Consider the following 24,192-nt stretch of genomic DNA (forward strand, 5'->3'; position numbering starts at 1 on the left):
AAATTCAAATAAGAAGTACATTCATTATGTTAAAAGAGCCAGGCTTATGGAATCTAATCAACAAACCACTTCATTCTTTTTTTCTACTTCACCTATTCAAACCTGCTTAGCAGGTAGCTTCTCCCTGCCCCTTGGGTAAAATCTAGGGCAAGTCTCATGACTTTTTTTTTTAATCTCATGACTGTTTTGATGACTGTTAGGTAACAAAAAATTTCTCCTGTATCTTCTTGTTCCAAAAACCAGACTCGGTGCAGCACTTAGCATGTCCAGTTTTGTGGTTGTCTAAACTTCCAACTCCAAGTTTAAGCTTCCCCTTCATTCCTGTCCCCATGCTGGCCTATGGCTGGCATGAGACTGCAGCAGGTGATAAACTTGCAAGATTGTGTCCTGTTTTTGCTCCATTTTGTATTTTTGTCCCTCCTTCCCCTACTTGCTCACAGGGGTAGATTGATCATTCTGGCAGGCTCTAGGATGCTGTAAGAGAAAGAGGTCAGTTACCTAAGGGGTCGGGAAGGACTCTAGGTGAATAGTGCTGCAGTACTCAGTACTTCAGGAGCTCCTCTCACTCTGCAGATCACCTGCCTACCTCTCTGTGACCTTGGTTTGCCCCAGAGTGTGTACTGCCACACAGCACCATTCCATCCCCTTTATACGTTTTTATTACATTTTTCTGGAAATGGAAGTCTGGAAATTATATTTCCCAGACTCTATAATGAACAGAATTCCAGCTGACTCTCCCAAAGGCAAGGTGCTCAGGTGAGGTCAGAAAGCAGCAAGATGGTAAAAATCATCTTTTCTTCCTTTGACTCTGGCAATTATGATATTAGGCTGCTCAGTGCTCTTAAAATAATTTGAGGAAAGAATTCTCCAGTGAAAAATAAGAAAACACATCTTTGAAAAATGACTGCAAATTACAGTCCATCATCATTATGGAATGTCAAACTGGCAGCGATGGCATTTAGGCCCCCCACAGTGACTGCACAGCAGGGGGTTCCTCCTTGGTGATTACACCTGCATAACAAAGCACAGAAGTTCTTGTCTCTAGGGAATGTCATGGATATATGCATGAAATTGTCCACCCTAATTTTTCATTCCTCTTTGCAGCTGTGTCTATTGTTATGTGGCTTTGCAGTTATTCTCACAAAAAAGACATGATTAACTTCCCTGCCCCTTGATTTTCAACTAGACTATGTGAACTTGCTTTGGCCAATGAGATATCAGGTGATGCAACTTAAGAGCAGAGTGTAGAAATGTGTTTTCACATTGGAGCTTGCCCTCAGCTTTTGCCTTCACCATGAAAAGAGCTTTCCCTGGGTGGCTGCTGCCCCTTCAGCTTGTGCTCAGAATGAACAAATGTGGAGCAGCCCATTGGCTCCTGTTAGGAGTCAAGCCCAGTGTTATGGTTTGGATCTGAAATGTCTCCAAAAGTCTCATTCAATGAAAACTTGGTGCAGTTACGTCCAGAAGTAGGGCTTTTGGAAAGTGATTGGATCATGTAGGCTCTGACTGCATCAGGGGATTGATCTGGTTGATGAATTTAGGAAATTGTGGGCAGGTGGGGCAAGGTTGAAGTGAGTGGGTCCTTTCGGGTATGCACTTGGGGACTATATCTTACCTCTGGCCCCTTCCTCTTTCTCTGCTTTGTGCCTACCATGAGTTTTTCTCTGCTACATCTTTCCACCATGATGTTCTGCTTCACTTTGGGCCCAGAGCAATGGAGCTAGCTGACCATGGACTGAAATATCTGAAATCATGATCCCTTAATAAATTTTTCCTCCTTAAAGATATTTATGTCAGGTATTTTGGTCATGTTGAAGAAAAGCTGAGTTATACACCCAGCCGGATCCAGACCTTGAAAGTGAGTTAGTTGCCTCCTCTAGGTAAGTCCAGCTCAGCTGACCCACTGAGGGAGGAGATATAAATACTATTGGGGTTCAATATCCACCGATCCCCAGAGAGTCAAAGTGCACACATGGCAATGCAAATCACACAACGAGGTTTTATTGCAAGCTCGAGCCTGGACCGCAACCAGCCTCTGGGACCACTACCATGGCTGAGTGGGGAGCGGCCCCGAGGGATGAGAAAGCACTCTACTTAAGAAATTTCCAATCATTCACATACAAAGACCTGTACATTATTGGTTAACATTGGAACAGCTAAACATTTGTTCTCTTTTGGTTGGGTCCTGCCAATTTATTTGAATCTCATTGGGTCCCACCAAAACTGAATGGTCCTGGAGGAAGAAGGGAGGAGGGAGGGTGTGAACTATGCAGGAGATGAGTCGGGGCTAGGCCCCCTCCCCTGTCCTTGATAGATAAGGTTTCCTGGCAGCTGCCCATTTCTCAGACAGATATCTCTTAACAGCCTTGATAAATCCCGGGGGCCCAGTACGTCCTGTTTGTCCTGTATTGGCTCTTGAGGGTAGTACCTGTGCGCCCTTTCCTGAGGGTAGGTTTTTCGGGCCAGTTCCTGAAATGGCTTGTTCATACAACATGGCTGCATAGATGTCACCTTGTTCTCAACAATACTACACTGGAAGGTGGTGATTGTCGTGTACCATCATTACACACATCTCTACAAGCAACTTTCCCCTCTTTGGCTTCACCAGTCTTCCAAGAATTATGTGATTATTTCCTGTATGAAGTCATTCTCAGCTGAGAATTTGTTTTATGTTTGAAGCAGACTGATGTTCATGCTGAGACCAAGTTGGAAAACCAAATAAAATGCAGAAAATCTTTTTCTAAAGTTATTGGAGAGCTGCCAAGTTGACAAGCAGTTGAAGGACCATGAAGAAGAAGGAAAGCACAAGGAGGTGAAGTGACATTCTATGAACCACTTTCCCCTTCAGAGTATTTGTTGATTCTGGTTAAGAGGCTGAGCACTTGGGCAGAAGGTCACAGCTAAGGGCAGTACAGGCAGCAGAGTCTCTGTGTAATATAATATAAATCTGCTCCCCTGCCCTTTATGCTGCAGCCATTTTCCCTGCCTCCCAACTACTTGTCAGTCTGTGAACATCCTAGCTAGCTATTGGTTCATCAGTCAGCTTACAAATATCCTTCTCTGTCATTGGTCCCGTTAACCTACAGAATTCGACTGCTTAAGGATAGCTTCCTGAACATTTTCTCTCTCTCTTCTCCTCACTTTCATGCTCTTCTTTTCCTCACATTCATGCTTTCTCTCTCCTCCTCACATTTTACACTCTCTCTTGCTTGTGCGCTCTCTCTTTTTCCTCTCATTTTCTCTCTTACCCTGCAGGGAGACACTCTGCTTGCTTAATAAACCCTCTTATGTGAGTTCCCGTGTCCGGAGTGGTTTCTGGGTTCTTACACTCTACAGCTGGGGAGAAAAGAAACTAGAGACTGAGGTTGCCAAGGCAGCCAGAACTGGAGGGGCCAAGATGTCAGAGAGAATGGAGACACAGGAAGGTCACTCTGATGCTTGGGAGTTTATCCCTGGACATATTTGCTGAATTATTAAGCAGAAAGTCTATGAAAGTCAGCCGGTTTTGTCAATGTTATAATATTAAAGAAATACAAATCCAAGTTCAGGACCCACAGAAGAGAAGGCTACATACAAGTCTTGGTTGGGATTTTTCAGGATTACATTCTAGAAATGGGGACAAACCTGAGGTAGAGATAGAGCCTTACAAAAACTGTAAACCAGACACTAGTCAGTCCAGTACCAGAGTAAAATAACCCCTCCCTACTGTCTACCACAGGATGTGGTAAACCATCTCTGGAGGAAGATATTATCAAGTTCATTTCACTGGAGCCGTTATAATTTTTCAGCATTCAACAATAAATCATAAAGCACACTTGGAAACATGACTAAAGAAGAAAAACATACACCCAATAAAATTGATCCACTAATGGCCCAGATATTGATGTTATCAAACACACACTTGATAGAAAAAATGGAGATGTTTATCAAAGAACTGGAATCTATAAGGAAGAGTCAAATGAAAGTTCAGAACTGGAAGATGCAATAATTCAAGAACTTAATATAGATTCAACCACAGTTAGACCTAGAAGAAAGAATTATTTTTAAATTTTTTTTATTTGTTCTAAATAGTTGTACATGACAGTAGAATGCATTTATCCATTTTGATAGATCATACATAAATGGAGTGTAAGTTCTCATTTTTCTGATTATACATATTGTAGAATCACATCAGTCATGCAGTCATATATGTAAATGAGGCAATAATGTCTGTTTCACTCTACTGTCCTTTCTACCCCCACACCCCTTCCCCTCCCTTCACTCCCCTCTAATATAAACTAACTCTGTTCTTCCCTATCCCTTCCTCCCCATTGTGAATGAGCATTTGCATATCAGAGAAAACATTCAGCCTTTGGTTTTTTGGGTTTGGTTTATTTTGCTTAGCATGATATTCTCTAACTCCATTCATTTACCTGCATGTCATAATTTCATTCTTCTTTAAAGCTGAGTAATATTCCATCATATATATACTACATTTTCTTTATCCATTCATCTGTTGAAAGGCACCTAGGTTAGTTCTATAGTTTAGCTATTTTGAATTGAGCTGCTATAAGCATTGATGTGGCTGAGTTACTGCAGTATGTTGATTTTAAGTCTTTTGGGTATAAACCAAGGAGTGGGATAGGTGGGTCAAATAGTGGTTCCATTCCAAGTTTTCTGGGGAATCTCCATGCTGCTTTCCATAATGGCTACAGCAATTTGCATTCCTACCAGCAAAGTATGAGGGTACCTTTTTCCCCAGAAAAAAGAATTATTGAACTATAATATAGGATGGCATAAAAGCTCTAAGCAGAATCATAGAGATAAAGAGGGTAGAAAATAGAGTAAAGAACATGAGAGATCTAACATGTTTAATTGAAATTTCAGAAGAAGAGGAGAGAAGGAAAAGGGCAGTAGCAATCATTAAAGGAAATTAATTAAGAGGCTGATAAGTCACAGGGCTCCCAGGCAGGGCAGGGCCAGCCACTTCTGAGCCAGGCTTCCCCCAGCCTTCCCCCGGCCCTGGTTGGTGAAGGAAGGGGGTGATGGAGAACAGTGAGCTGCTGTCTCTTCACAACCCAAGAGGGTGTCTACTCCCATCCTGGGGCTTTCGAGAATTTTGATGCTGTCCTGGAAGCTGTATTTCAGCTGTCTAAAGACAACTTCACACCTATGTAATGTAACAAAAAAGGTTGGAAAACATTAAGCAAATAGCAGTGTGGAGCCTGTTAAGCAAGATGAACTGCTCTGGAAGATGTATGTAATGACTTTAAGGAACTTTGGACAAAGCTAAAAGAATATCATGATAAAGAAGTACAAGGTTTACAAATAAAAGTAACTAAACTGAAAAAGGAACGAATTTTAGATGCACAAAGACTGGAAGAATTCTTCACCAAAGATCAGCATCTGAGAGAGCAACAGAAAGTCCATGACACCTTTGAAGTTTTATAAGATTGGTTAAGGGCAGGATTATGTGATCCCTGTGCAATAACTGAAGAACATATGTGGAAAAAGCAGCAAGAATTTGAAAATGTCTGACAACAGAATCTTAAACTTATTACAGAACTCATGAATGAAAAGAATTCTCTTCAGGAAGAAAATAAAAAGCTTTCTGAACAACTGCAGCAGAAAATCGAGAGGATCAACAGCATCAAGCAACTGAACTTGAATGTGAGGGAAATGTTTTTCCAAATTCAGTCAATAACAGCCTTTTCATTTTCTGGCATTAACCGACTCCGAAGAAAGGAGACTCTCCATGTCTGCTACATGGAAGAAGCACAGAGTAAACTGGAGTACTCAGTACAAATGAATTAAGAAAAATCTCCAGGGCTTCAACTCATCCTCAACATAAGCCTAATGAAAATGAAAGTCTAATAGCTGACACTTGTCAAGGTCTAGTGACTAAAACACGTGGAACAAGCAGTTATCCCACTGATATGTTGTCCTTTAATTTTGCTACAGTTGTTGCTGAAACCCTTGCACTTAGTGTTCAAGAAGAATCTGAATCTCAACAGCTTGGTGATGAGCTCTACCACGTCCAGAAGGAGATCATAAGAAACAGCCTTTTGAGGAATCTATAAGAAGTAGTGAAGAGAGTTTAAGATTTTCAGATCTACTTCAAAGACTCCTCAAGAAGAATTGACTACTCAGGTGTGGTCTCGTGACTTGAAGCTACTTCTAATGTGAAAAGTAGTTTGCATTTGAACACAAGTTTATCTCCTTCTCTTTGAGACATTGGGGGAAAAATCATCTGTAAACAGACCCTTTTAGCAACACTTCTATTTCTGGATCAAAGAAACCTAGATCAAAATCTGAAGATAGTGCCCTTTTCACACATAGTCCTAGGTCTGAAGTGAACAAGGTCATGAGCCAGTTGTCTTCTAAGAGTAGATGCTTATAAATAAAAAGTGAATCTATAGATAAATAGGATAGCGCTGATCACATTAAAGATATTATTCATAAACATTTGCTGCCCCTGACATTGTTGGGAGGTAGAACATCTGCAAGTAAGAAAACTGAGGGAAAAAATGAGCAGGAAGTAAGCTGCCCACAAGCCTCTTTTCATAAAGAAAACACTTTTCCTTTTCCAGTGGATAGTCAGTTTCCATGAATGGAGACCATGTGGTGGATAAACCTCTGGATCTCTCTGATCAGTTTTCAGCTATTCAGCATCAAGAGAAAAGTCAAGCAAATGAGACCCTTAAAAACAGATTTAAGCAAGTGACGCTATGAGGCTTTTAAGCCCATTCCAGAAGGTTTTTTCTCAGGCCATAAGACCTTGGATGGGAACTGCATCTTACCAAAGGTTCCTCAGAGGAGCCCTGTTTTCAGGAGTGCATCTTCCAGTCCTTGAATAAATCCTCACCAGAAAACAAAACACCATTACAGATAAAAGAAGAAAATCCTGTCTTCAGAATCCCTCTATGTCCACGTGAAAGTGTGGAGACAGAGAAGCTTTTTGATGACATGAAGCGTGCTGGTTCTCATGAGCCAATAAAAATGAAAACCCAGTCAGTCCAAGGAACTTGTGAACTTGCATCAGTCCTTAAGTTAAATCCCTATAGAATTGCTAAAACAAAGTCTCTTCAAAACCACCAAGAGGCATCCTTTGAAAATATCCAGTGGAGTATAGATCCAGGAGCAGACCTTTCTCAGTATAAAATGGATGTTACCATAATAGATACAAAGGATGGTAATCAGTCAAGATTAGGAGGAGAAACAGTAGACATAGATTTTACATTGGTCAGAGAAATCACATTTTAAAAATGAAGAAGCAAGCCAGGCACAGTGGTGCACACCTATAATCCAGGGCCTTGGGAAGCTGAGGTAAGAGGATTTGAGAGTTCAAACCAGCCTCAGCATAATGAGGTGCTAAGCAAATCAGCAAGACCCTGTCTCTAAATAAATACAAAATAGGGCTGGGATGAGGCTTAGTGGCCAAGTGTCCCTGAGTTAATACCCAGTACCAATAAATACATAAATAAGTAAATAAAAGAAGCAAGAAGAAAAAAGTCCAAATGGAGGAAAAAAAAAAAAAAAAGAATGAAAAGAATGATAACTTGGAAGATGTGTTTGATCAGACAACACATGAAGAATACAAATCTTATTTGGCAGATAATTTCCGCCAGGTAGCAGATGAAGAGGAGGAATTATCTGCTGTCACAAAGAAACCAAACACACGTTGATAAACAAAATAAAGTCCAGCAGGAAACATTTGTGAAGTCATATTTTAAAGATGATCAGAGAGAGACCAGCTTACAAAATTTTCCTTATATTGAGATAGTTCGGAAGAAAGAAGAGAGAAGAAAGTTGCTTGGGCACACATGTAAAGAATGTGAAGTTTACTATGCAGAAATGCCAGCAAAAGAAAGAGAAGTGAGTTTCATGCTCAAGACCCCAGTTTCCCTACATTCCACCCAACACACCAGAGAATATCTGGGAAGTTGGTTTTCCTTCCACACAGACTTGTATGGAAAGAGGTTACATGAAGATAGATCTTGATCTTTATTCTTATTCAAAATGACAGTGGTCTTACAACACAATGTTTTTTCCCAAAGGCAAGGAGCAGAAGGCATAGATTTTGAAGTGAAAACAGAAGGACAGAGGACAGTTTTTCCCCTTTGAGTTATTTATAGTTAAAGTTAGTGTTAAACATTGATTTTTTGATCTTTTGTTAAATGATTTAGAAATCTTTTTTTTCTGTTAAAAATGTTTCTAAATGGCATTACTTTACAACTATTTAAAAGGTGGATGTGTTTATATTTCTTGCTTTTGCACCTTTAAAAAAATAAGGTGCATTGTACTCTCTAACTTAAGAGTTGTGATTTACTTTATTTGGTAATTATAGTTTTGAAAATAATAAAAAAGAGACTGTTAAATAGAAAAGTGAGCTGAGTATTTTCCAAAACAGATAAAGCTTTATAACCCCCAAGTAGGATAAATAAGAAAATTGCATCAAGGCACGCAGTGTTGAAAATGGAAGACAAAGAGAAGATACTAAAAGTAGCCAAAGACGAGCAGAGGACACATCACTTTCACAGGAGAAACAATAGCACTGACAACCACTTGTCAACAGCAGTGATCAAAGTGAGCAGACGTTGAGATGCCATTTTTAATTGTGGAAAGAAAAGAACTTCAACCTAGAATTCTACATCCACAAAAATGCACTTTAAAAATGAATTTGCGGGGTGGGGGTGAAGGAAAAAAAATAACAGAATGAATCAAACAACATTACCCTATGTAAATTTATGATTACACAAATGGTATGCCTTGACTCCATGTACAAACAGAGAAACAACTTGTATCCCATTTGTTTACAATAAAAAAAAAAAGAACATGAGAGATGGAAAAAAAAAGAATTTGCAATAGAAAATTCTATTTAAAATCACAAAAAATGTGCTGCCAGCATATCTGCACTGAAAGAAATATAAAAGGAGGTTCTCAGGGTGGAAGGAAACTGACCTAAGATAGAATTCCAGGAATGCAGAAAAGAATAAAAAGCAATGGAAAGAATAAATATGTGCTTGAATATTAATGAATAGTGGTCGAACACAGTAATATCACTGGGTGTAAAAATATAAAAATGAATACTATCAGATAAATGAACATACACACAAGAAAAAGGGAAATAGAGGTGGAGATTAGAGCATGTCTAACAAGTGATAAAAAGTCAAATGTGTATTGGACTATAACAGATAATACATACAAAATGTAATCTCTGTGGCAACCACTAAAAGAATAATTAAAGAATGTGTAAGTAGCAACTAAAAGATATGGGGAGATAAAATTTTTAAAAAACCTGAATTAATCCATAATAAGGTAACAAAGGAAAGAGAGGGGAGGAGGTAGAGAAACCATAAAAGAAGTAGTACAAGTTAAAACAAATAGTAAGGTGGTACATATGAACACAAAGTTATCAGCAATTACATTAAATGTAAATGCACCAAGTACACAAAAGGTAGAGGTTCATAGACTTGATTTAAAAACTGTATTTAAGATAACATAACAATTTATAAGAACAAATTTGAAAAAATAGGAGGAAGTGGAAAAAAGATATAATTGCAAATTGTAGAGTTTTTCACAATGATAAAGGTTTCGATCTGCCAGAGAGATATCAATTTTAAATGGGCATGAGCCCAATGACACAGTCTCAAAATACATAAGAGAAAAATTGATGAAACTAAAAAGATATATATATAAATCCACATTCATAATGAAGGGCTATAACCTCTCTCAATAATAGTGAGCAAAATGGACAAAAATATCAATAAGGATATAGATGATATGACCAATATGATTAACAAATTTGACCCAATGGAAATGCATGGTACACCTGTACACAATAGCTTTAGAATACATATGCAAGTGCAAGGACCACTGCAATACAAACATTATAGATAAGTCTCTCATGAACATAACTGTTAACTATAAAAATTCCTCAAAATATAATTGAAAATAAATTCAGTTTAAAAAACGCCATGTTTTTGTGTGTGACATTGTCACACCTTGCTGGTTTCTGTTATTAAATTTGGTTGGAGATCCCAAAATCAATCACTATAATTCCTCACATTAAAAGAACAAAGGAAAAATATGATTATCTTAAAGATAGAGAAAAGTATTTAATAAAATCTAACAATACTTGTGATAAAAAAGAATTTCAGACAAGTTGGGACTACATGATCATGACTACATTAAAAGTTGTATAACCATCATGATGGTTAATGATGAATATTAATTAATTAATTCATTCATGGTACTGGGGATTGAACCCAGACCCTGCACATGCTAGGTACATGCTCTACCACTGAGCTATATCCCCACCCATTTAATGATGAATTTTGATAGTTTTACCCCCTGAGGTTGAAATTGAGACAAGGATGCTCACCTTCACTACTTGCAGTGTCACTATTCTGCTACAAATTCTACTTTTTGTATATTGATCTTCTATCCTGCAACCTGCTGAACTTGTTCACTAGCTTTAATAGTGTATGTATGTGCATGTGCACGTGCATACATGCACATTCTTTAGGATTTTCTATATACAAGAACACATTGTCTGCAAATATTGTTGTATTTCTTCCTTATCTTGTGGGCACCTTTTATTTCTTTTCCCTGTCCAATTGCTCAAACCCTGCAAGAGATAAATAAGGCATAAGTATTGGAAAAGGAAGAAATGAAACTGTTCTTCACAGAGGACATGAATATATACAAAGAATCTGCAAGTTGGTACAATTTAAATAAATTTAGACAGTCCTCTAAATTAGATATAAAATCAACATACTTCTGTGTCACTAGAATCTCTTTTTATTAGCAAAAGATAAATATAAAACACCTGAGAATAAACCTACGGGAAGATGTATAAGAACACTTTGCCCAAAAGTGTTCCAAGAAAACTCTTAAAACTTGCCAGGTGCGGAGGCACATGCCTTTAATCCCAGTGACTCAAGAGGCTGAGGCAGGAGGATTGTAAGTTCAAACCCAACCTCAGCAACTTGGTGAGGCCTTAAGCAACTCAGTGAGATCCTGTATCTAATAAAATATAAGAAAGGGCTGGGGATGTGGTTAAGTGCCCCTGGGTTCAATCCCCAGTACCAAGAAACAAAAACAAACAAATGAAAAATCTTTTAAAAACTTAAAGAAGTTGAGGGATATACTATATTAATAGAATGGAGGATTCAGTATTCTAAAGTTATCAAACAACCATCAAACTGGTCAATGGGTTTAATAAAATCCCATCAAATTATAGCAATGTTTTGGTGGAAATTGGCTAGTTTATTCTAAAAAGGTTTTATGGAAATGCAAAGGACTTCTTTCTGCTGGAGTTGCATGCAGACAGGATTTGAGACAAACCAGGCCATGGGAAGCACTGACCCATGAGAAACACATATGTTTTTTTTTTTTTTTTTTTTTTTTTGCCCTGACCATGTCTGTATCCCAATATAGCAGTCCCTTCTTCCTCCCCATCAGAGCAGAGAGCCTGCTAGTCCCCTGCCATTTAGATTTCTTAGGGATGAATCAAAGACATTAGTTATACTCTATCCTGCAAAGAGAACAATTATTAACTTTTCCAAGTGACCTTAGAAATGCCATTGCTGAGCATAAGCCTACCTTGGACTGTGGGGGTGGCTGGTACCTACAGTCTCAGGACCCCTGACAAAACAGAAACAGTTCCACTTTAGTAGTCTGGTCTCCAAACATATAGAGAACTCCTATTATGCCTCTGCTATGAAACTATTGGAAAAAACTACTGAGGTATGGATTATGTTGAAAATGTGCAAGGGAAATAAGTGAGATAAAGCAAACACAAGACAATCTGTCCATATGGACTAGTGCCAGGCAAAGTTTGTATTTGTGTATTGACAGAGATTGGAAGTGAAATCAAAGAGGCACAAATTTAGCACAATGGTCACCACCTTCTTTTGCTGAAGTTGCTTCACTGCATAAGAAAGACAGAGGTTCAAAGATCTGTTCAAGTTATACAATAACAATGCATTGACTGCAAGCTCTGCAATACGAGGAGCAAAAACTGTCAGAGTAACAGTGACAAGCACAATGACTGCTTATTAATTTAAATAAAACTTCTGGGGAATTGGTGACAGTGATTGTGGGAACTGCTACCTGAATGAATTTTATACGTGTCATAGCACAATAATCATACTAGAATTACTAGATTTATAAGAGAAGTTCTCAGTCTGACTACATTATGACCCCATGTGTTTACCATTTCCTACCCAAAGTGACAGCCCCAGCAACTGAATGCTGTTAACCAAGGTGACCTAGAATCCAGCAGCAGATCATCTGTATGATCAGGGGTATGAGGTTTTGAACTCTGGGGAGGGTGCACCGTGGGCAAGACATGGGTCCTGGGAGGGGACCTAACAGACAAGCAAAGCCCTCCTCACCTAGCTGCCTTTCTGACAGCTTGTCCACCATTTTGAACCTGGGTGGGCTGCTCACAGCATTCTCCCAGTTATGCCTCTCAGAGCAGTGTGTTTTCGTCTAGGCAGAAGGCAGAGAAACCACATCTTAAACGCAGTGCAGGTATAGCATCAACACATTCTCAGCTTTTCAAGATGGTGGGAACCCAAGTCCACCCTGCACTTCCATTCAGATATGCCATCACTAAATAGAATATTTCTTCTGAACACCTGACACCTGACATCACCTCATGATTATGATGACCAGGAGCCTGGATTCCAAGCCCATGAAGCCCTACAGGTAAAGTAGGGTGGAGTGAGTTGCAGGGAGCAGGGGCAGGCTGCACTATTGGCCACTGACTGGGGGCAGAGCTTTCTTGTCCCCTCTTTTCTCCTGCCTATCAGCTCTCAGGTACTCCTGGCTCAGGATGGCCCTGTGAGATGTTGGATGAAATGTCCTTGCTTGTGGCTGTTGCATAAGACTGTGAGGACAGTGAGCTTCCAAAGCAGAACTGCAGTCCTAGATGCTGGGTCAGGGCTCAGTGGGGCCACAGAGTGCGTGCCAGCGCTTTACCAGCTCCTTGGGCTTGCTGAGCATCTCGTCCCAATGCTCCAGCTCTCTACCACGTGTGTACATGTAGGGGCCCACCACCACGCGGCCCAGAAGGTGGCTCCCTGCAGGGAGAGAGAACTCCATTTGCTCTTGAGCACAGAAATCATGTCACCCACACCCCAACATCCCCAGTGACTTCTCTCTCTGTTTCTGTGTCTTACTCTCCCTTGAAGGAAGCAGCAAGTCCCTGCTGTCCAAGAACGAGCTGTCAACCCCTGCACTCACTTTGCTCTGGGGCTGAAGAGCTGCTTTTTCTCCCTTGGAAGCCCCCAGGGAAAGGAACCCAGGTAGAGAGCCTGCCCTGCAGGGCCATGCTAAGCCTACTTCAGTGCCAAAGAGTGAGGGAGAAAAGATCCCCTCTAGAAAAAAGTCTTCCCCATCTTTCTCCTTAGACTCTCAGGGAGAACATTCAACAGTAATGTCTACCCATGAACGGCCATCAGTGATTTTCACAGGAGTGGGTAGTAGAGACCATCTATTAGCCTCTTTCTAGGGTACCACAGACAGAGTTCAACTGGAACTCTGGAATCCCAGAACTCCTGATGACTAGCTGTGTATCCTCGGGCAAGCATCTCAGTGTCTATGTGCAAGTTTCTTTAACCAGAGATCAGAGGTTGGACACCTCCTCCTAAGACCAGGCATTCATTCCGTCTTTGCCCCTTTGCCCCAGTAGCCTGAGGAGTAGGGCGGATATCCTTACTGTCCCCTTCAGTGTTCTGCAGCACTGTCAGGCTGAGGCTGGCGGTGTCCAGCTCGGTGACATCTGCCTTGAAGCTGAAGGTCTCATTGTACACAGGGTTGACAGAGCCCAGCACAGCTGAAGTCTTCTTGCACTTGACAAACTTGTTTTGGTTCATCAAGGACACTTTAACGAACACACCTGAGGAGCGGTGCACACCAGTGGCTGGGAGAGCAGGCAGGAGCCCGGCCTGCACCCATGCGAGCCTGGCTAGGAGGGCATGAGCCCAACACAGGTGCCAGGTTCTCATCACTCACAGGGTTGCTGAGGCCAGAGGGTGGGACAAGAGGAAATGGGGTTGATTAGTGTCAAGCCTCATGGCCAAGGAAACACTTAGCTCCTTCCTTTTCCTCCCTCTTTGCTCAGGAGACATGCTTGAGCTGGTCCTTGTTCACCAGAGCCTGGCACCACATACCCATCCCTCTCCATTAGGGAGGGGGCTACCTGCTGGATGCTCAGGCCCCTTGGGGTCCCTTGAACATCTGCTTGTTCAGAAGGCTAAGGTTTAAAGGGAGGGAGCCCAGATGGTCTTTGAATCCTTTGAATGTTTATAATACCGAGACGCGAACTCTAACAGACTGCAGACAACCAATTTTGCTAGGGGCAGGACTTGTGGACGAAGGCCACTCCTCCTCAGCTCCTGGGGTTTGGAGGCTAGGAAAAGCAGGCGCACCATCAGCTGGGCATCAGTGCCCCAGGGAGTGCTCAAGCCCTTCCTCTGGCAGGAGAGAGGTGCAGGGCCTTGTCCTGAAGAGACTGGATCCGTTCAGCTGAGGAACAGGTAGAGGCAGAAAAAGGCGGGACAGTCAAGGAGCCAAGACACTGCCTTGGAAAACAGGAGGGGCAAGACGTGGTCTTGGGTCAGATTAGAGCTCTTGGCAGGGTGTGAGGGGATACAGCCTTGGGTTCACCACAGGAAGATGTTTTTTGCACCAGAACTGTCCATGGATGGAGGACATGTTACAAGAATCAGTGAGCACTCGGTGATGGATGATGCAGGCAGAAATTAGAATGTAAAGGTGAGGGTCAGACTCCAGCCCCAGCCCCAGGCTCACCAGGTGGGACCTTCCCAGGAGGATAAGGGAGGTGACTCACTGACAACACTTCTGTCCTCTTGGAGCTGGAGGCCTTTGGCCCGAAGCACGACAACAGTCAGGCGGCTCAGGTAGTCATTGTAGCTGAGGCAGAACTGGAGGTCACCAAACTCCGAGGGGGGCTGGGGAGGCCAAGATGGAAGCACCCACTCATCACAGATATAAGAGGGGCTACAGAACCCCAGAGTACCTCCTGCCTTCTCAGCAGTCAAGATGGGGTACAAGTCATACACCCCCAATGGGCTCCTTTGAGTCCTGATCATTTTATAGATAGGGAAACTGAGGTCCAGAGAGTTGAAGGGACTTGTGCAGGATATGGGTTTGACATCCCAATTCAAAAATCTGAAATCTAAATATTCCAACATCCAAAACTTCTTGAGTGCTAAATGGAAAGTCCCATATCATGAAAATTTTTTCATGAACAAAATTATTTAAAAACATATTAATTTTGTGTTAGACTTGGGCCTTAACCCTAAGACATCTCATTATGTACATACAAATATTCAAAAAAAGTTCTAAATCTGAAAAACTTCTGGTCCTAAGCATTTTGGATAAGGGGTACTCAACCTGTAGTATGGACCGAGCTAAGAATTCACACCTAGGTCTGTGGGGGTTCCAAAGCCTATTTTGAGCTATGTGGGTCCGTCCTAGAGGATGGGAGAATGGAAGATAAAAATTTCCCTGGGCTGGTCCATTGTGCTGTAATTTTTCTTAGTGGTGGGAATCCAAATGTGCATTTTTCAGATTGCTCCAGATAATATGACAGCCGGTGTGGAAAGACCTCAGGTGACCCCTCCTCTCAGGGAGCTCATAGATTGGGTATGTTTTCCTGAGTCTTGTAGGGTGGTATGCAGTGTGCTGAGAGCTGATGTTGGCCAGCAGGTGCTGGGTGGGCTTTGAGAATGCCTGTGGCTGCCCACAGCAGTGCTGACTGTATGTTTGTTGACCTCCACCTTACCTCCAGGTTCTTAGCCTCTAGGTCTCTCCAGAAGATATGGTGGCAGTCACCTGCTAGGATCTCATTCTTCAGGGGGAACAACACCTGGCCCAGGAGCTGATGCTTCCTCTGTCTGTCCACATGGTACACTGAGAACTTCAGCACCCTCTGGGTAACACTCTTGCAGGATACCTGAGGAGAAGAAGATGCAGGCCAGGGTCAGGCATGGGGGCAGAGGATGGGATGCTTGTGACATGTTGGACACAGCATGGAGGGTTATCTAAACGAGACACCTACATACCCCAAACCCAGGTGTCCTGTGGGGACCCCGCGCCACAGCAAGGCCAAGCACACCTGGGAAGCCCAAGTGTGTGCCAGAGCCTCGTCGCACAGTGTGCTCTGAAGACATACAGTGACGACCACTGCCTGGGGCCTTGTTAGAAAGGTAGGATCTTGGGCCCCATCTTGGGCCCATGAATGAGAATCTACCCTTGAATGAGACTGCTAAGTGCTTTGCCTATACATAAAGTGTGCCAGGACATGACCTATCTACTATCTGAGTTGGATATAACATTCTCCCTTCCTAGAGACTTGGCCTCCTCACCTGTAAAATGGGAATCATGGTTCTTCCTCTCTGATTTGTAAAATCCCAGTCACAGTCTGAACTACACAGATGGCCAATTAATACTGATTTCCTTCTCTGGCCCCTTCTCCTACCTTTTCCCACTCAAAACACAAAGAGGCTAGGATCAAGTATGACTAGGGTTGGGCGGGGAAGGGATGAGTAAAATGAAGGAACGAATGAATGAATGAATGGACATGCACAATGCCTGACTGTGCTTGTTAGCAAGGCTGCATTCCTTGGATCCTGATGTCCTAAGGTGGGGCAGATTCACCTGTGAATTCTCACAGCTTTGGGTCCAGCAGGACAGCCTGGGATAAGGCTGTCCCTCTTCCCAGTTCTCAGCCTTGGAGGAAATCATGAATCATAACTCTGGTCTCAGTAATCACACTCTTTCTGGAAGTGGGTTGGTCTCTTACCCACTCAGGCCAGCATGCTGTACTTATCCTGAGAAAATGTTTGTCCAAAGTCTCTTGGCAAGTCTCAATTGCTGACTTCCCCTAAGGGCCCCTGTTGAGGCTCCCAGGCCTCTTCCATCTAGATGCCCTTATGACCTCTCCACCTCAAAACCCAGAGCCAGTCAGCCCAAGGTGCAGCAAAAACATAGTAACTGCCCCAGCATGGCTCTTGGTCCCTGTGCCGGCCTCTAAAAGCATAGGACAGTTTCTCTGCCACTCCAAGGGGCCTGAGATGTTTCTAAACAGAATATTTACCTTCCTTGGGTAACCTTTCCAGAAACCCCATAGAGTTTGGGATGCTTTCTCTGAGACCCATGGGTTAGTGCCTAGAATTGAGTAGGTGCTCCAAAATGTGTTTTCTTTCTCTCCTTTAGGCAACCAGGACAGGCTTCTGATCCTTGCACCTTTCATCAGGGACCAGCTGCTGTAGACCCTGACTTGGTCAGCTTGTTAAGCACATCTGGAGGCACCAATGGTCCCAGGGCCTGCACAGTTTTGGCTGTACTGTCCTGTGTAACACTCCTTCCCATAAGGCTGGAAGGCACAGGTCCCTGTCTACCCAGAGGCTGTACCTGGAAGATGAAGTGTTCGTCAAAATGCGGGCTGGAGGTTTTGCGTTTGGTCTTAGACTGGAGAAAGCGCCGCTCATCAGGCAGCAGGCAGAGCTTCACCAGGAGGCTGCAGGTCTCAGAGGGCGCTTGCAGCAACCGTGCCTTGATCAGGCCCACCAGCAGCCGCTCAGCCTCCTGCTGGTATTCCACAGAGAACCACAACCGGCCCAGGCAGCCATCAGGGAAATCAGTTTCACTTGTGTCCTCTGGGACCTTGTACAGCTCTGGGTTGATGGTCCCCATCACACATGCAGCTCCTACAACAGAATGGCTTGGAGGTCTGTCTGGCAAGAGGAAGACACTGACATGGGAGAGAGGGGCAAGATATAGCCACCTTGCTACCCTGGCTCTTCTCCCTTCAGCTGAGCCTCAGCTAGTCTGACCACCTCTACCTCACTCCCTCCTCCAGAGCATGTGACCTCCCTCTGGTGCATGCAGGCATCACATTAGCCATTCAGTGCCTGTTCCACACACCTGTATCCTCTGGTTGACTCCCATCCCTGGAGATCAAGGCCTGCTTTCCAGTACACTGTGTCTAGCACCTGCCCTGGTCCCTTTCCTTGGTGCCCAGAGAATGACTCAGTGATAAAATGTTGGCGTTTTCCTTCCTTTTCAAATTAGAAGTGCCAAGCTGATTACTGGGTGGTTCCTTGGAAGATCTCTTGAGAGATCTTCAGAGCAAAGAGGAAGTTGGAAAGCTGTCTCTACTTCCTATCCTTCTACCCTCTCAGGTGGCCAGTATCTCCTGGAGCAGGATGCTATATAAGTTTTGTACCCAGCTACACCTACTTTTTAATCCCAGACCTTTTGCTTACTGGTTCTGAGACCCTGAGTAAGGCAATGCTAACCTTCCAGAGTATAAAGGGGTTACTTCCTCCCCCACCAAGATGTTAAAGTCTGACTCCAAAACAGCACTGGAGGGCATATCTTAAGGCCCTGGGGTGCAGTCGGTACTCGGTAAATTAAAGTACCCAGAATGAGTGTTCACTGGGTAACTCTGGCATTCCTGGGCCAGAGGCTCTGTTTAGCAGCCTGGCTCAGGAAAGCAGGTGGATGCACCTAGCCCAAGGAGACCCTGGCCTGTGGGAGTACTCACCAAGATTGCTGCTGGCGTTATGAGGCAGGAGCTTTGGGGCCAGGCAGGGGTCCTGTGGGGCCTGGGACAGCTCTTTGCTATGCAGGGGCACCCAGTCTCGGCCTTGGAAGGAAGGGGGTACCATGAATGGCACACCTGATGGCCTATTCAGAGGTAGAGAAACAAAATGTAGGTGGCAGGGGAAGAGTGTGGCCTCAGAGTGCTCAGTCCAGCGGGGTCGAGTGCCAGGGACTGGAGGGAGAAAAGTCATGGGGAGCCAGTAAGAGGCAAGAACATCATTTTCTGGGTCTACACCAGGATTGACAGATGGATGGACACACACACACACACACACACACACACACACACACACACACTTACAGCCAGTCAGTGCTTCTGTCTGCCCCCAGCAGTGGGATGCTGGAGAAATAACAGCCTCCAATGTCAGCCTATTCAGTTTCTAATTCCTGTTTTGTCTCTTGCTAATTTTGAAGCCTAGACCTGTTACTTATAGTCCCTGAGCCTCAGTTTACTCAGCTAGAAAATGGGTTTCACAATGCCTGTCTCATGGCTCATGGTGAGGTTTCTGGGGTTTCTTTGTGGTAGCTCCTGGCATGCTGATGGCTTGGAGGAAGAGCTCTAAAAATAGAACTTTTCTTTTTTACCCCATCCCAATGGCAACTCCACAGACAGGACCCTAGAGAAAGAACCACTTCACCCCCATCTTGCCTCACCTGCTCAGCTGGGTCCTGGTATGCAGCTGGCAGAGCCTGTCCCCCTGTCTGCTGGAGGCAGCGCTGGTGGCCATGGCTGGTGTCTCTGGCAGTTCCTCATAGGTGAAGGTGGCACAAAACTTCCTCCACAGACAGCAACTTACCCCGATCAACAGCAGTAGAAGCAGCCCTCCAACAATGCCCCCAATCACCAGGGCCAGCTGCTCTGGGGACAGAGACCACCAGGCAGACAGTGATGCCTGCCTGGTGAAAGCCACTCCCCCTCACAGCTCTGACCTGTAGAGGCAAGATTGGGGTAGCAACCCCACACCCTAGGTTATCTTCCAGGAGTAACACTGAAGCAAGCAGCTGGCTGGGCTCTGCCAGCTCTCAGTGGGGTAGGGCATTTCCATTGGCCCTAGTACCTGCCCCCAGCAAAGCCTTCTGGTTTCCCTTGGAAAGCAGCTGGCCCTGGATTTGGGACTGTGGCTGAAATGAAGTGTTTCTTGTGTTTTGAATAGAAATCAAACCTTCCCCTACCAGAGCCTTCGACTTGCCTGAGATGCTGTTGAGGTTTGAGGGTGATCTTGAGGATAGGTGGTACACACGGTAAGGAAAGCCCAAGGAGAAACCGATGCCCCTGATGTGCACCCAGGTTCCAGCAGGTTCTGGACGCTGCTGTGAGGTGCAACTCACGCTTGGGTTTGGTGACCTCCTCTAACGTCAGTTCCCTTCCCCAGCCCTCTAGCAAGATGACCCCATATTTAGGGGAGACGATGGGAGGCAGTGGAGAGGGGTGTGGGGCGCCAGGTGTGGGAAACGGAGACACATGGATCTTTTGTGGGGCTTCCGGTGCTCCAGGCTCCCGGTTATGGACCGGTTGGGATGGGGAGAAGGTCGGACCCTCACACCTTCTAACTGCCAAGAGCCGGCCTCTCCACTCCATTCCCGCACCCCTCTAGGAGTCGAGTCGAGGCCGGACTCGACAGGGGCTGTGGCCCAGCAAGGTCTCAGGGCGGAGGCAAGTGCTGGACCGGTCACCGGGAGTAGCCTCTCACCGCGTTAGGGCCCGGTGGGGAAGAAGCGAGGGCACTTACCCGCCATGAGGCTGCTTTCTCCGGTCCTGGGGCGCAGATGGGGCTCAGTCTCTAGGGTCTCTGCACCTCTTGCTGGAGCGGCGGGGCAGGCACTTCAGGCGCAGCGCGGGGCCGTCGGTACGTCGCCGGGGCTAGGGGTTGGTGGCGCTGCTGCCCTGCGGCGCCGCGGTCCGCAGCACAGTGGTGCGGGCAGGAACCCAGAGCCCCGAGGCCACAGCTCCGCCCCAGCCCGACCCTGGCCGAGGCCCAGGAGGGGCGCGGAGCCCGCGGCGCATTCCCGGAAACCGCCCGGGCTCCGGGCGGGGCGGCCCGGGCGCCGGTGTCAGGAGCCCTCGAGGCTCCCTGCGGCTATGGGCTGGCTGGGCTGCATCACCCAGGGCAAAGCCAAAGCCTTCTCCGCCAGGGCGGGACAGAGGTCCACATCTGCTCCCTCACACCTGTTGTCCTTGGCACGTGTCCTATCCGTGGCGGTGCGCTCAAGTTGACCCCGTGGATCGTTATTGTCTCAGTGGATAAAAATAGCTCGACCTCCTAGGGTTCCAGCTCGGGCTCCCCACCGCCAGCTGTGGGAGGCGGCACGACTTAGTGCAACACTGCGCTCCCTCCCCTCGATTGGGTAACAACAGCATTGCTAGAGGGTTAAAGTATGTAAGGGGTTCTCACGAGGGTAGTTGGCCCGACAGTGACTTACAATATATGTAAAGGGCACTTAAATTAAAACGATGCGCGGCGCGTACCAGCCACTGTTATGGTGACTCTGACTGAGAGGGTTGTCCCCTGGTTCACCTCCGCACTCACAGTCCTTAATACTGTGGCGATTACTATCAGAACGGTCCGCGGTCAAGTGAGTGAGGCTCTGGTCCTGCTGGACCACCCCAGGTGGAATGGGTGGTAAATTGGGGCCTCCCTCACCTCATGGGAACCTTCTGTGCCCATGCGCAGAAGCAGTGGTCACTCTCCTTTTGGAGTATGGATTTTGGGGTGAGGTGATGAGAAAGCAGGATCCCCACACTTGGCTGGCCACACTGTCTATCCCACCCCGACACTTGCTAAGAACCAGGCAGAGGTCCCCCATTTAATCTCCTACTATCCTTTGTCCCGGCACAAACTTGCCTTCAGGCTCCAGTCAGATTGACTGGAGTGTCAGGAGGATCCCAGAACCCTGACTTCTGTCTCCATGTGGGCGACCATGGGGGTTCACAATGGGGACCATGCCTTCAGATGGGGCCTGAATTCCATCCAAGCATCCCATCTTCATCTCAGGTGTGGGTTAGATATCTGTACTTTTTAGTTTCCTGTTGCACTGCCATAAATTACCACAGATTTAGCAGTTTAAAACACAAGTTTAGTGTACAGTAGCATTTGCCCAAATCCATCTAGCTACTTGTGTTTGGGGCAGAAACTGAACTGTTCCTGTACTCCCATGTTTTAACCCTCATTTACATTTGAAAAATGAACTTACTCATTGCGGGGAGAAGAATGTTTTAATTTTTACTTATTAAAGTTGACTCATAATTTTTTAAATTTATCTTTTAATTTTTTACAAACTGTATTTTGATTCATTGTATACAAATGGGGTACATCATTTCGTTTCTATGGTTGTACACAATGTAGATTCATACCGTTCGTGTAATCATACATGTACATAGGGTAATGATGTCTGTCTCATTCCACAATTTTTATACCCCCTCCCTCTCATTTCCTTCTACATAATCTAAAGTTCCCCCATTCTTCTCTCCCTCCCCACCCTCCACCCCCATTAAATATCATTCTCCACTTATCAGGGAAAACATTTGGCCTTTGGTTTTTGGGGATTGACTTATTTCACTTAGAATGATATTCTCCAATTCCATCCATTTATTTGCAAATGCCATAATATTATTCTTCTTTATGACTGAATAATATTCCATTGTGTATGTATACCATAGTTCTTTATCCATTCATCTGTTGAAGGGCATCTAGATTGGTTCCACAATCTAGCTATTGTGAGCTGAGTTGCTATAAACATTGATGTGGTTGCATTATTGTAGTATGCTGATTTTAAGTCCTTTGGGTATAAACTGAGGAGTCGGATAACTGTGTCAAAAGGTGGGTCCATTCCAAGTTTTCTGAGGATTCTCCACACTGCTTTCCAGAGTGACTGCACCGATTTGCAATTCTACCAGCAATGTGAAAGTGTGCCTTTTTCTCCACATCCACGCCAACATCTATTATTTTTTGTGTTCTTGATAATAGCCATTCTAATTGGAGTAAGATGAAATCTTAGAGTTGTTTAATTTGCATTTCTCTAATTACTAGAGATGTTGAACACTTTTTCATATATTTATTAATTACTTGTATGTCTTCTTCTGTAAAGTGTCTGTCCAGATCCTTGGTCCATTTATTGATTGGGTTCTTAGTATTTTTGGTGTAAAGTTTTGTAAGTTCTTTATAAATTTCTGAGATAAGTTCTCTATGTGAAGTGCGTGTGGAAAAGATTTTCTCCCACTCTGTAGGCTCCCTCTTCACATTCTTGGTTGTATCCTTTGCTGAGGAAAAGCTTTTTAGTTTGAGTCCATCCCATTTATTGATTCTTGCTTTGATTTCTTGTGCTTTGGAGTCTTGTTGAGGAAGTCTGCTCTTAAGCCAACATGATGAAGATTTGGGCCTACTTTGTCTTTTATTAGGTGCAGGGTCTCTGGTCTAATTCCTATGTCCTTGATCCATTTTGAGTTGAGTTTTGTTCAGGGTGAGAGAGAGAGAGGTTTAATTTCATTTTTCTGCATATGGATTTCCAGTTTTGCCAGCACCATTTGTTGAACAGGCTAGTTTTTCTCCATTGTATGTTTTTGGTTCCTTTGTCTAGTATGAGGTGACTGTATTTATGTGGCTTTGTCTCTGTGTCTTCTGTTCTGTACCATTGGTCTGCCTGTCTATTTTGGTGCCAATACCATGCTGTTTTTGTTACTATTACTCTGTAGTATAGTTTAATGTCTGGTATTGTGATACCTCCTGTTTCACTTTTTTATTCAGGATTGTTTTGGCTATTCAAGGTCTCTTGTTCTTCCAGATGAAGTTCATGATTGCTTTCTCTATTTCTATGAGGAATGTCATTGGGATTTTAATTGGAATTGCATTGAAGCTGTATAGTGCCTTTGGTAGAATGGCCATTTTGACAATGTTAATTCTGCCTATCCAAGAACATGGGAGATCTTTCCATCTTTGAGGGTTTTCTTCAATTTCTTTCTTTAATGTTCTGTAGTTTTCATTGTAGAGGTCTTTCACCACTTTTGTTAGATTAATTCACAAGTATTTTATTTTATTTTTGAGGCTACTGTGAATGGAGTGGTTTTCCTAATGTCTCTTTCAGAGGATTCATCACTTATGAATAGAAATGCATTAGATTTACACGTATTGATTTTATGTCCTGCTACTTCGCTGAATTCACTTATTAGTTCTAGAAGTTTTCTAGTGGAGTTTTTTGGATCTTCTAAATATAGGATCATGTCATTAGCAAATAGTGACAGCTTTAGTTCTTATTTTCCTATTTGTATCCCTTTAATTTCTTTGGTCTGTCTAATTGCTCTGGCAAGTGTTTGAAGAACTATGTTGAATAGAAGTGGTGAAAGAGGGCATCCCTATCTTGTTCCAGTTTTTAGAGGGAATGCTTTCAGTTTTTCTCCATTAAGAATGATGTTGACCATGGGCTTAGCATAGATAGCCTTTACAATGTTGAGGTATGTTACTACTATTCCTATTTTTTTCTAGTGTTTTAAGCATGAAGGGGTGCTGTATTTTATGAAATGCTTTCTCAGCATCTATTGAAATAATCATGTGATTCTTAACTTTAAGTCTATTG

The 24,192-nt window shown here is 43.9% G+C and overlaps 1 protein-coding gene and 1 pseudogene across 3 annotated transcripts; one reads left to right on the top strand and one right to left on the bottom strand.

Moving 5' to 3' along the window:
* The first annotated feature begins 5,024 nt into the window (after positions 1-5,024).
* LOC124985759 (DNA endonuclease RBBP8-like) lies at positions 5,025-8,056 on the top strand (annotated as a pseudogene).
* A 770-nt stretch (positions 8,057-8,826) lies between these two features.
* On the bottom strand, positions 8,827-20,833 carry LOC124984418 (synaptotagmin-15-like). Of its 3 annotated transcripts, XR_007108668.1 has the most exons (10): positions 20,355-20,831; positions 19,279-19,483; positions 18,566-18,708; positions 17,431-17,726; positions 15,800-15,970; positions 14,843-14,963; positions 13,709-13,888; positions 12,381-13,070; positions 11,587-11,628; positions 8,827-10,609 (listed from the first exon to the last, which is right to left on the bottom strand). XR_007108668.1 is itself a non-coding variant. In XM_047551966.1 (8 exons), exons 1-8 carry the CDS (start codon positions 20,359-20,361, stop codon positions 12,928-12,930), a joined length of 1,266 nt encoding a protein of 421 aa, XP_047407922.1. In that variant the 5' UTR covers positions 20,362-20,831; the 3' UTR covers positions 11,809-12,927. The 3 variants fall into 3 exon arrangements, 2 of the variants coding, with proteins under 2 accessions (XP_047407922.1, XP_047407923.1); XM_047551966.1 differs by lacking the exons at positions 8,827-10,609; positions 11,587-11,628 and having other exon boundaries at positions 11,809-13,070; XM_047551967.1 differs by lacking the exons at positions 8,827-10,609; positions 11,587-11,628; positions 13,709-13,888 and having other exon boundaries at positions 11,809-13,070; positions 20,355-20,833.
* Positions 20,834-24,192: the final 3,359 nt, after the last annotated feature.

Source organism: Sciurus carolinensis, chromosome 5 (assembly GCF_902686445.1).
Source record: "Sciurus carolinensis chromosome 5, mSciCar1.2, whole genome shotgun sequence".
Classification (NCBI taxonomy): Eukaryota; Metazoa; Chordata; class Mammalia; order Rodentia; family Sciuridae; genus Sciurus; species Sciurus carolinensis.

Excerpts from the sequence above, each read along its gene's own strand:
- LOC124984418 (XM_047551966.1), bottom strand. Across the intron at positions 15,971-17,430 it reads ACGAACACTTCATCTTCCAG|GTATCCTGCAAGAGTGTTAC; the intron begins GTACAGCCTCTG and ends TCTTCTCCTCAG. Across the intron at positions 13,071-13,708 it reads GCAGAACACTGAAGGGGACA|GGAGCCACCTTCTGGGCCGC; the intron begins GTAAGGATATCC and ends CTCTCCCTGCAG.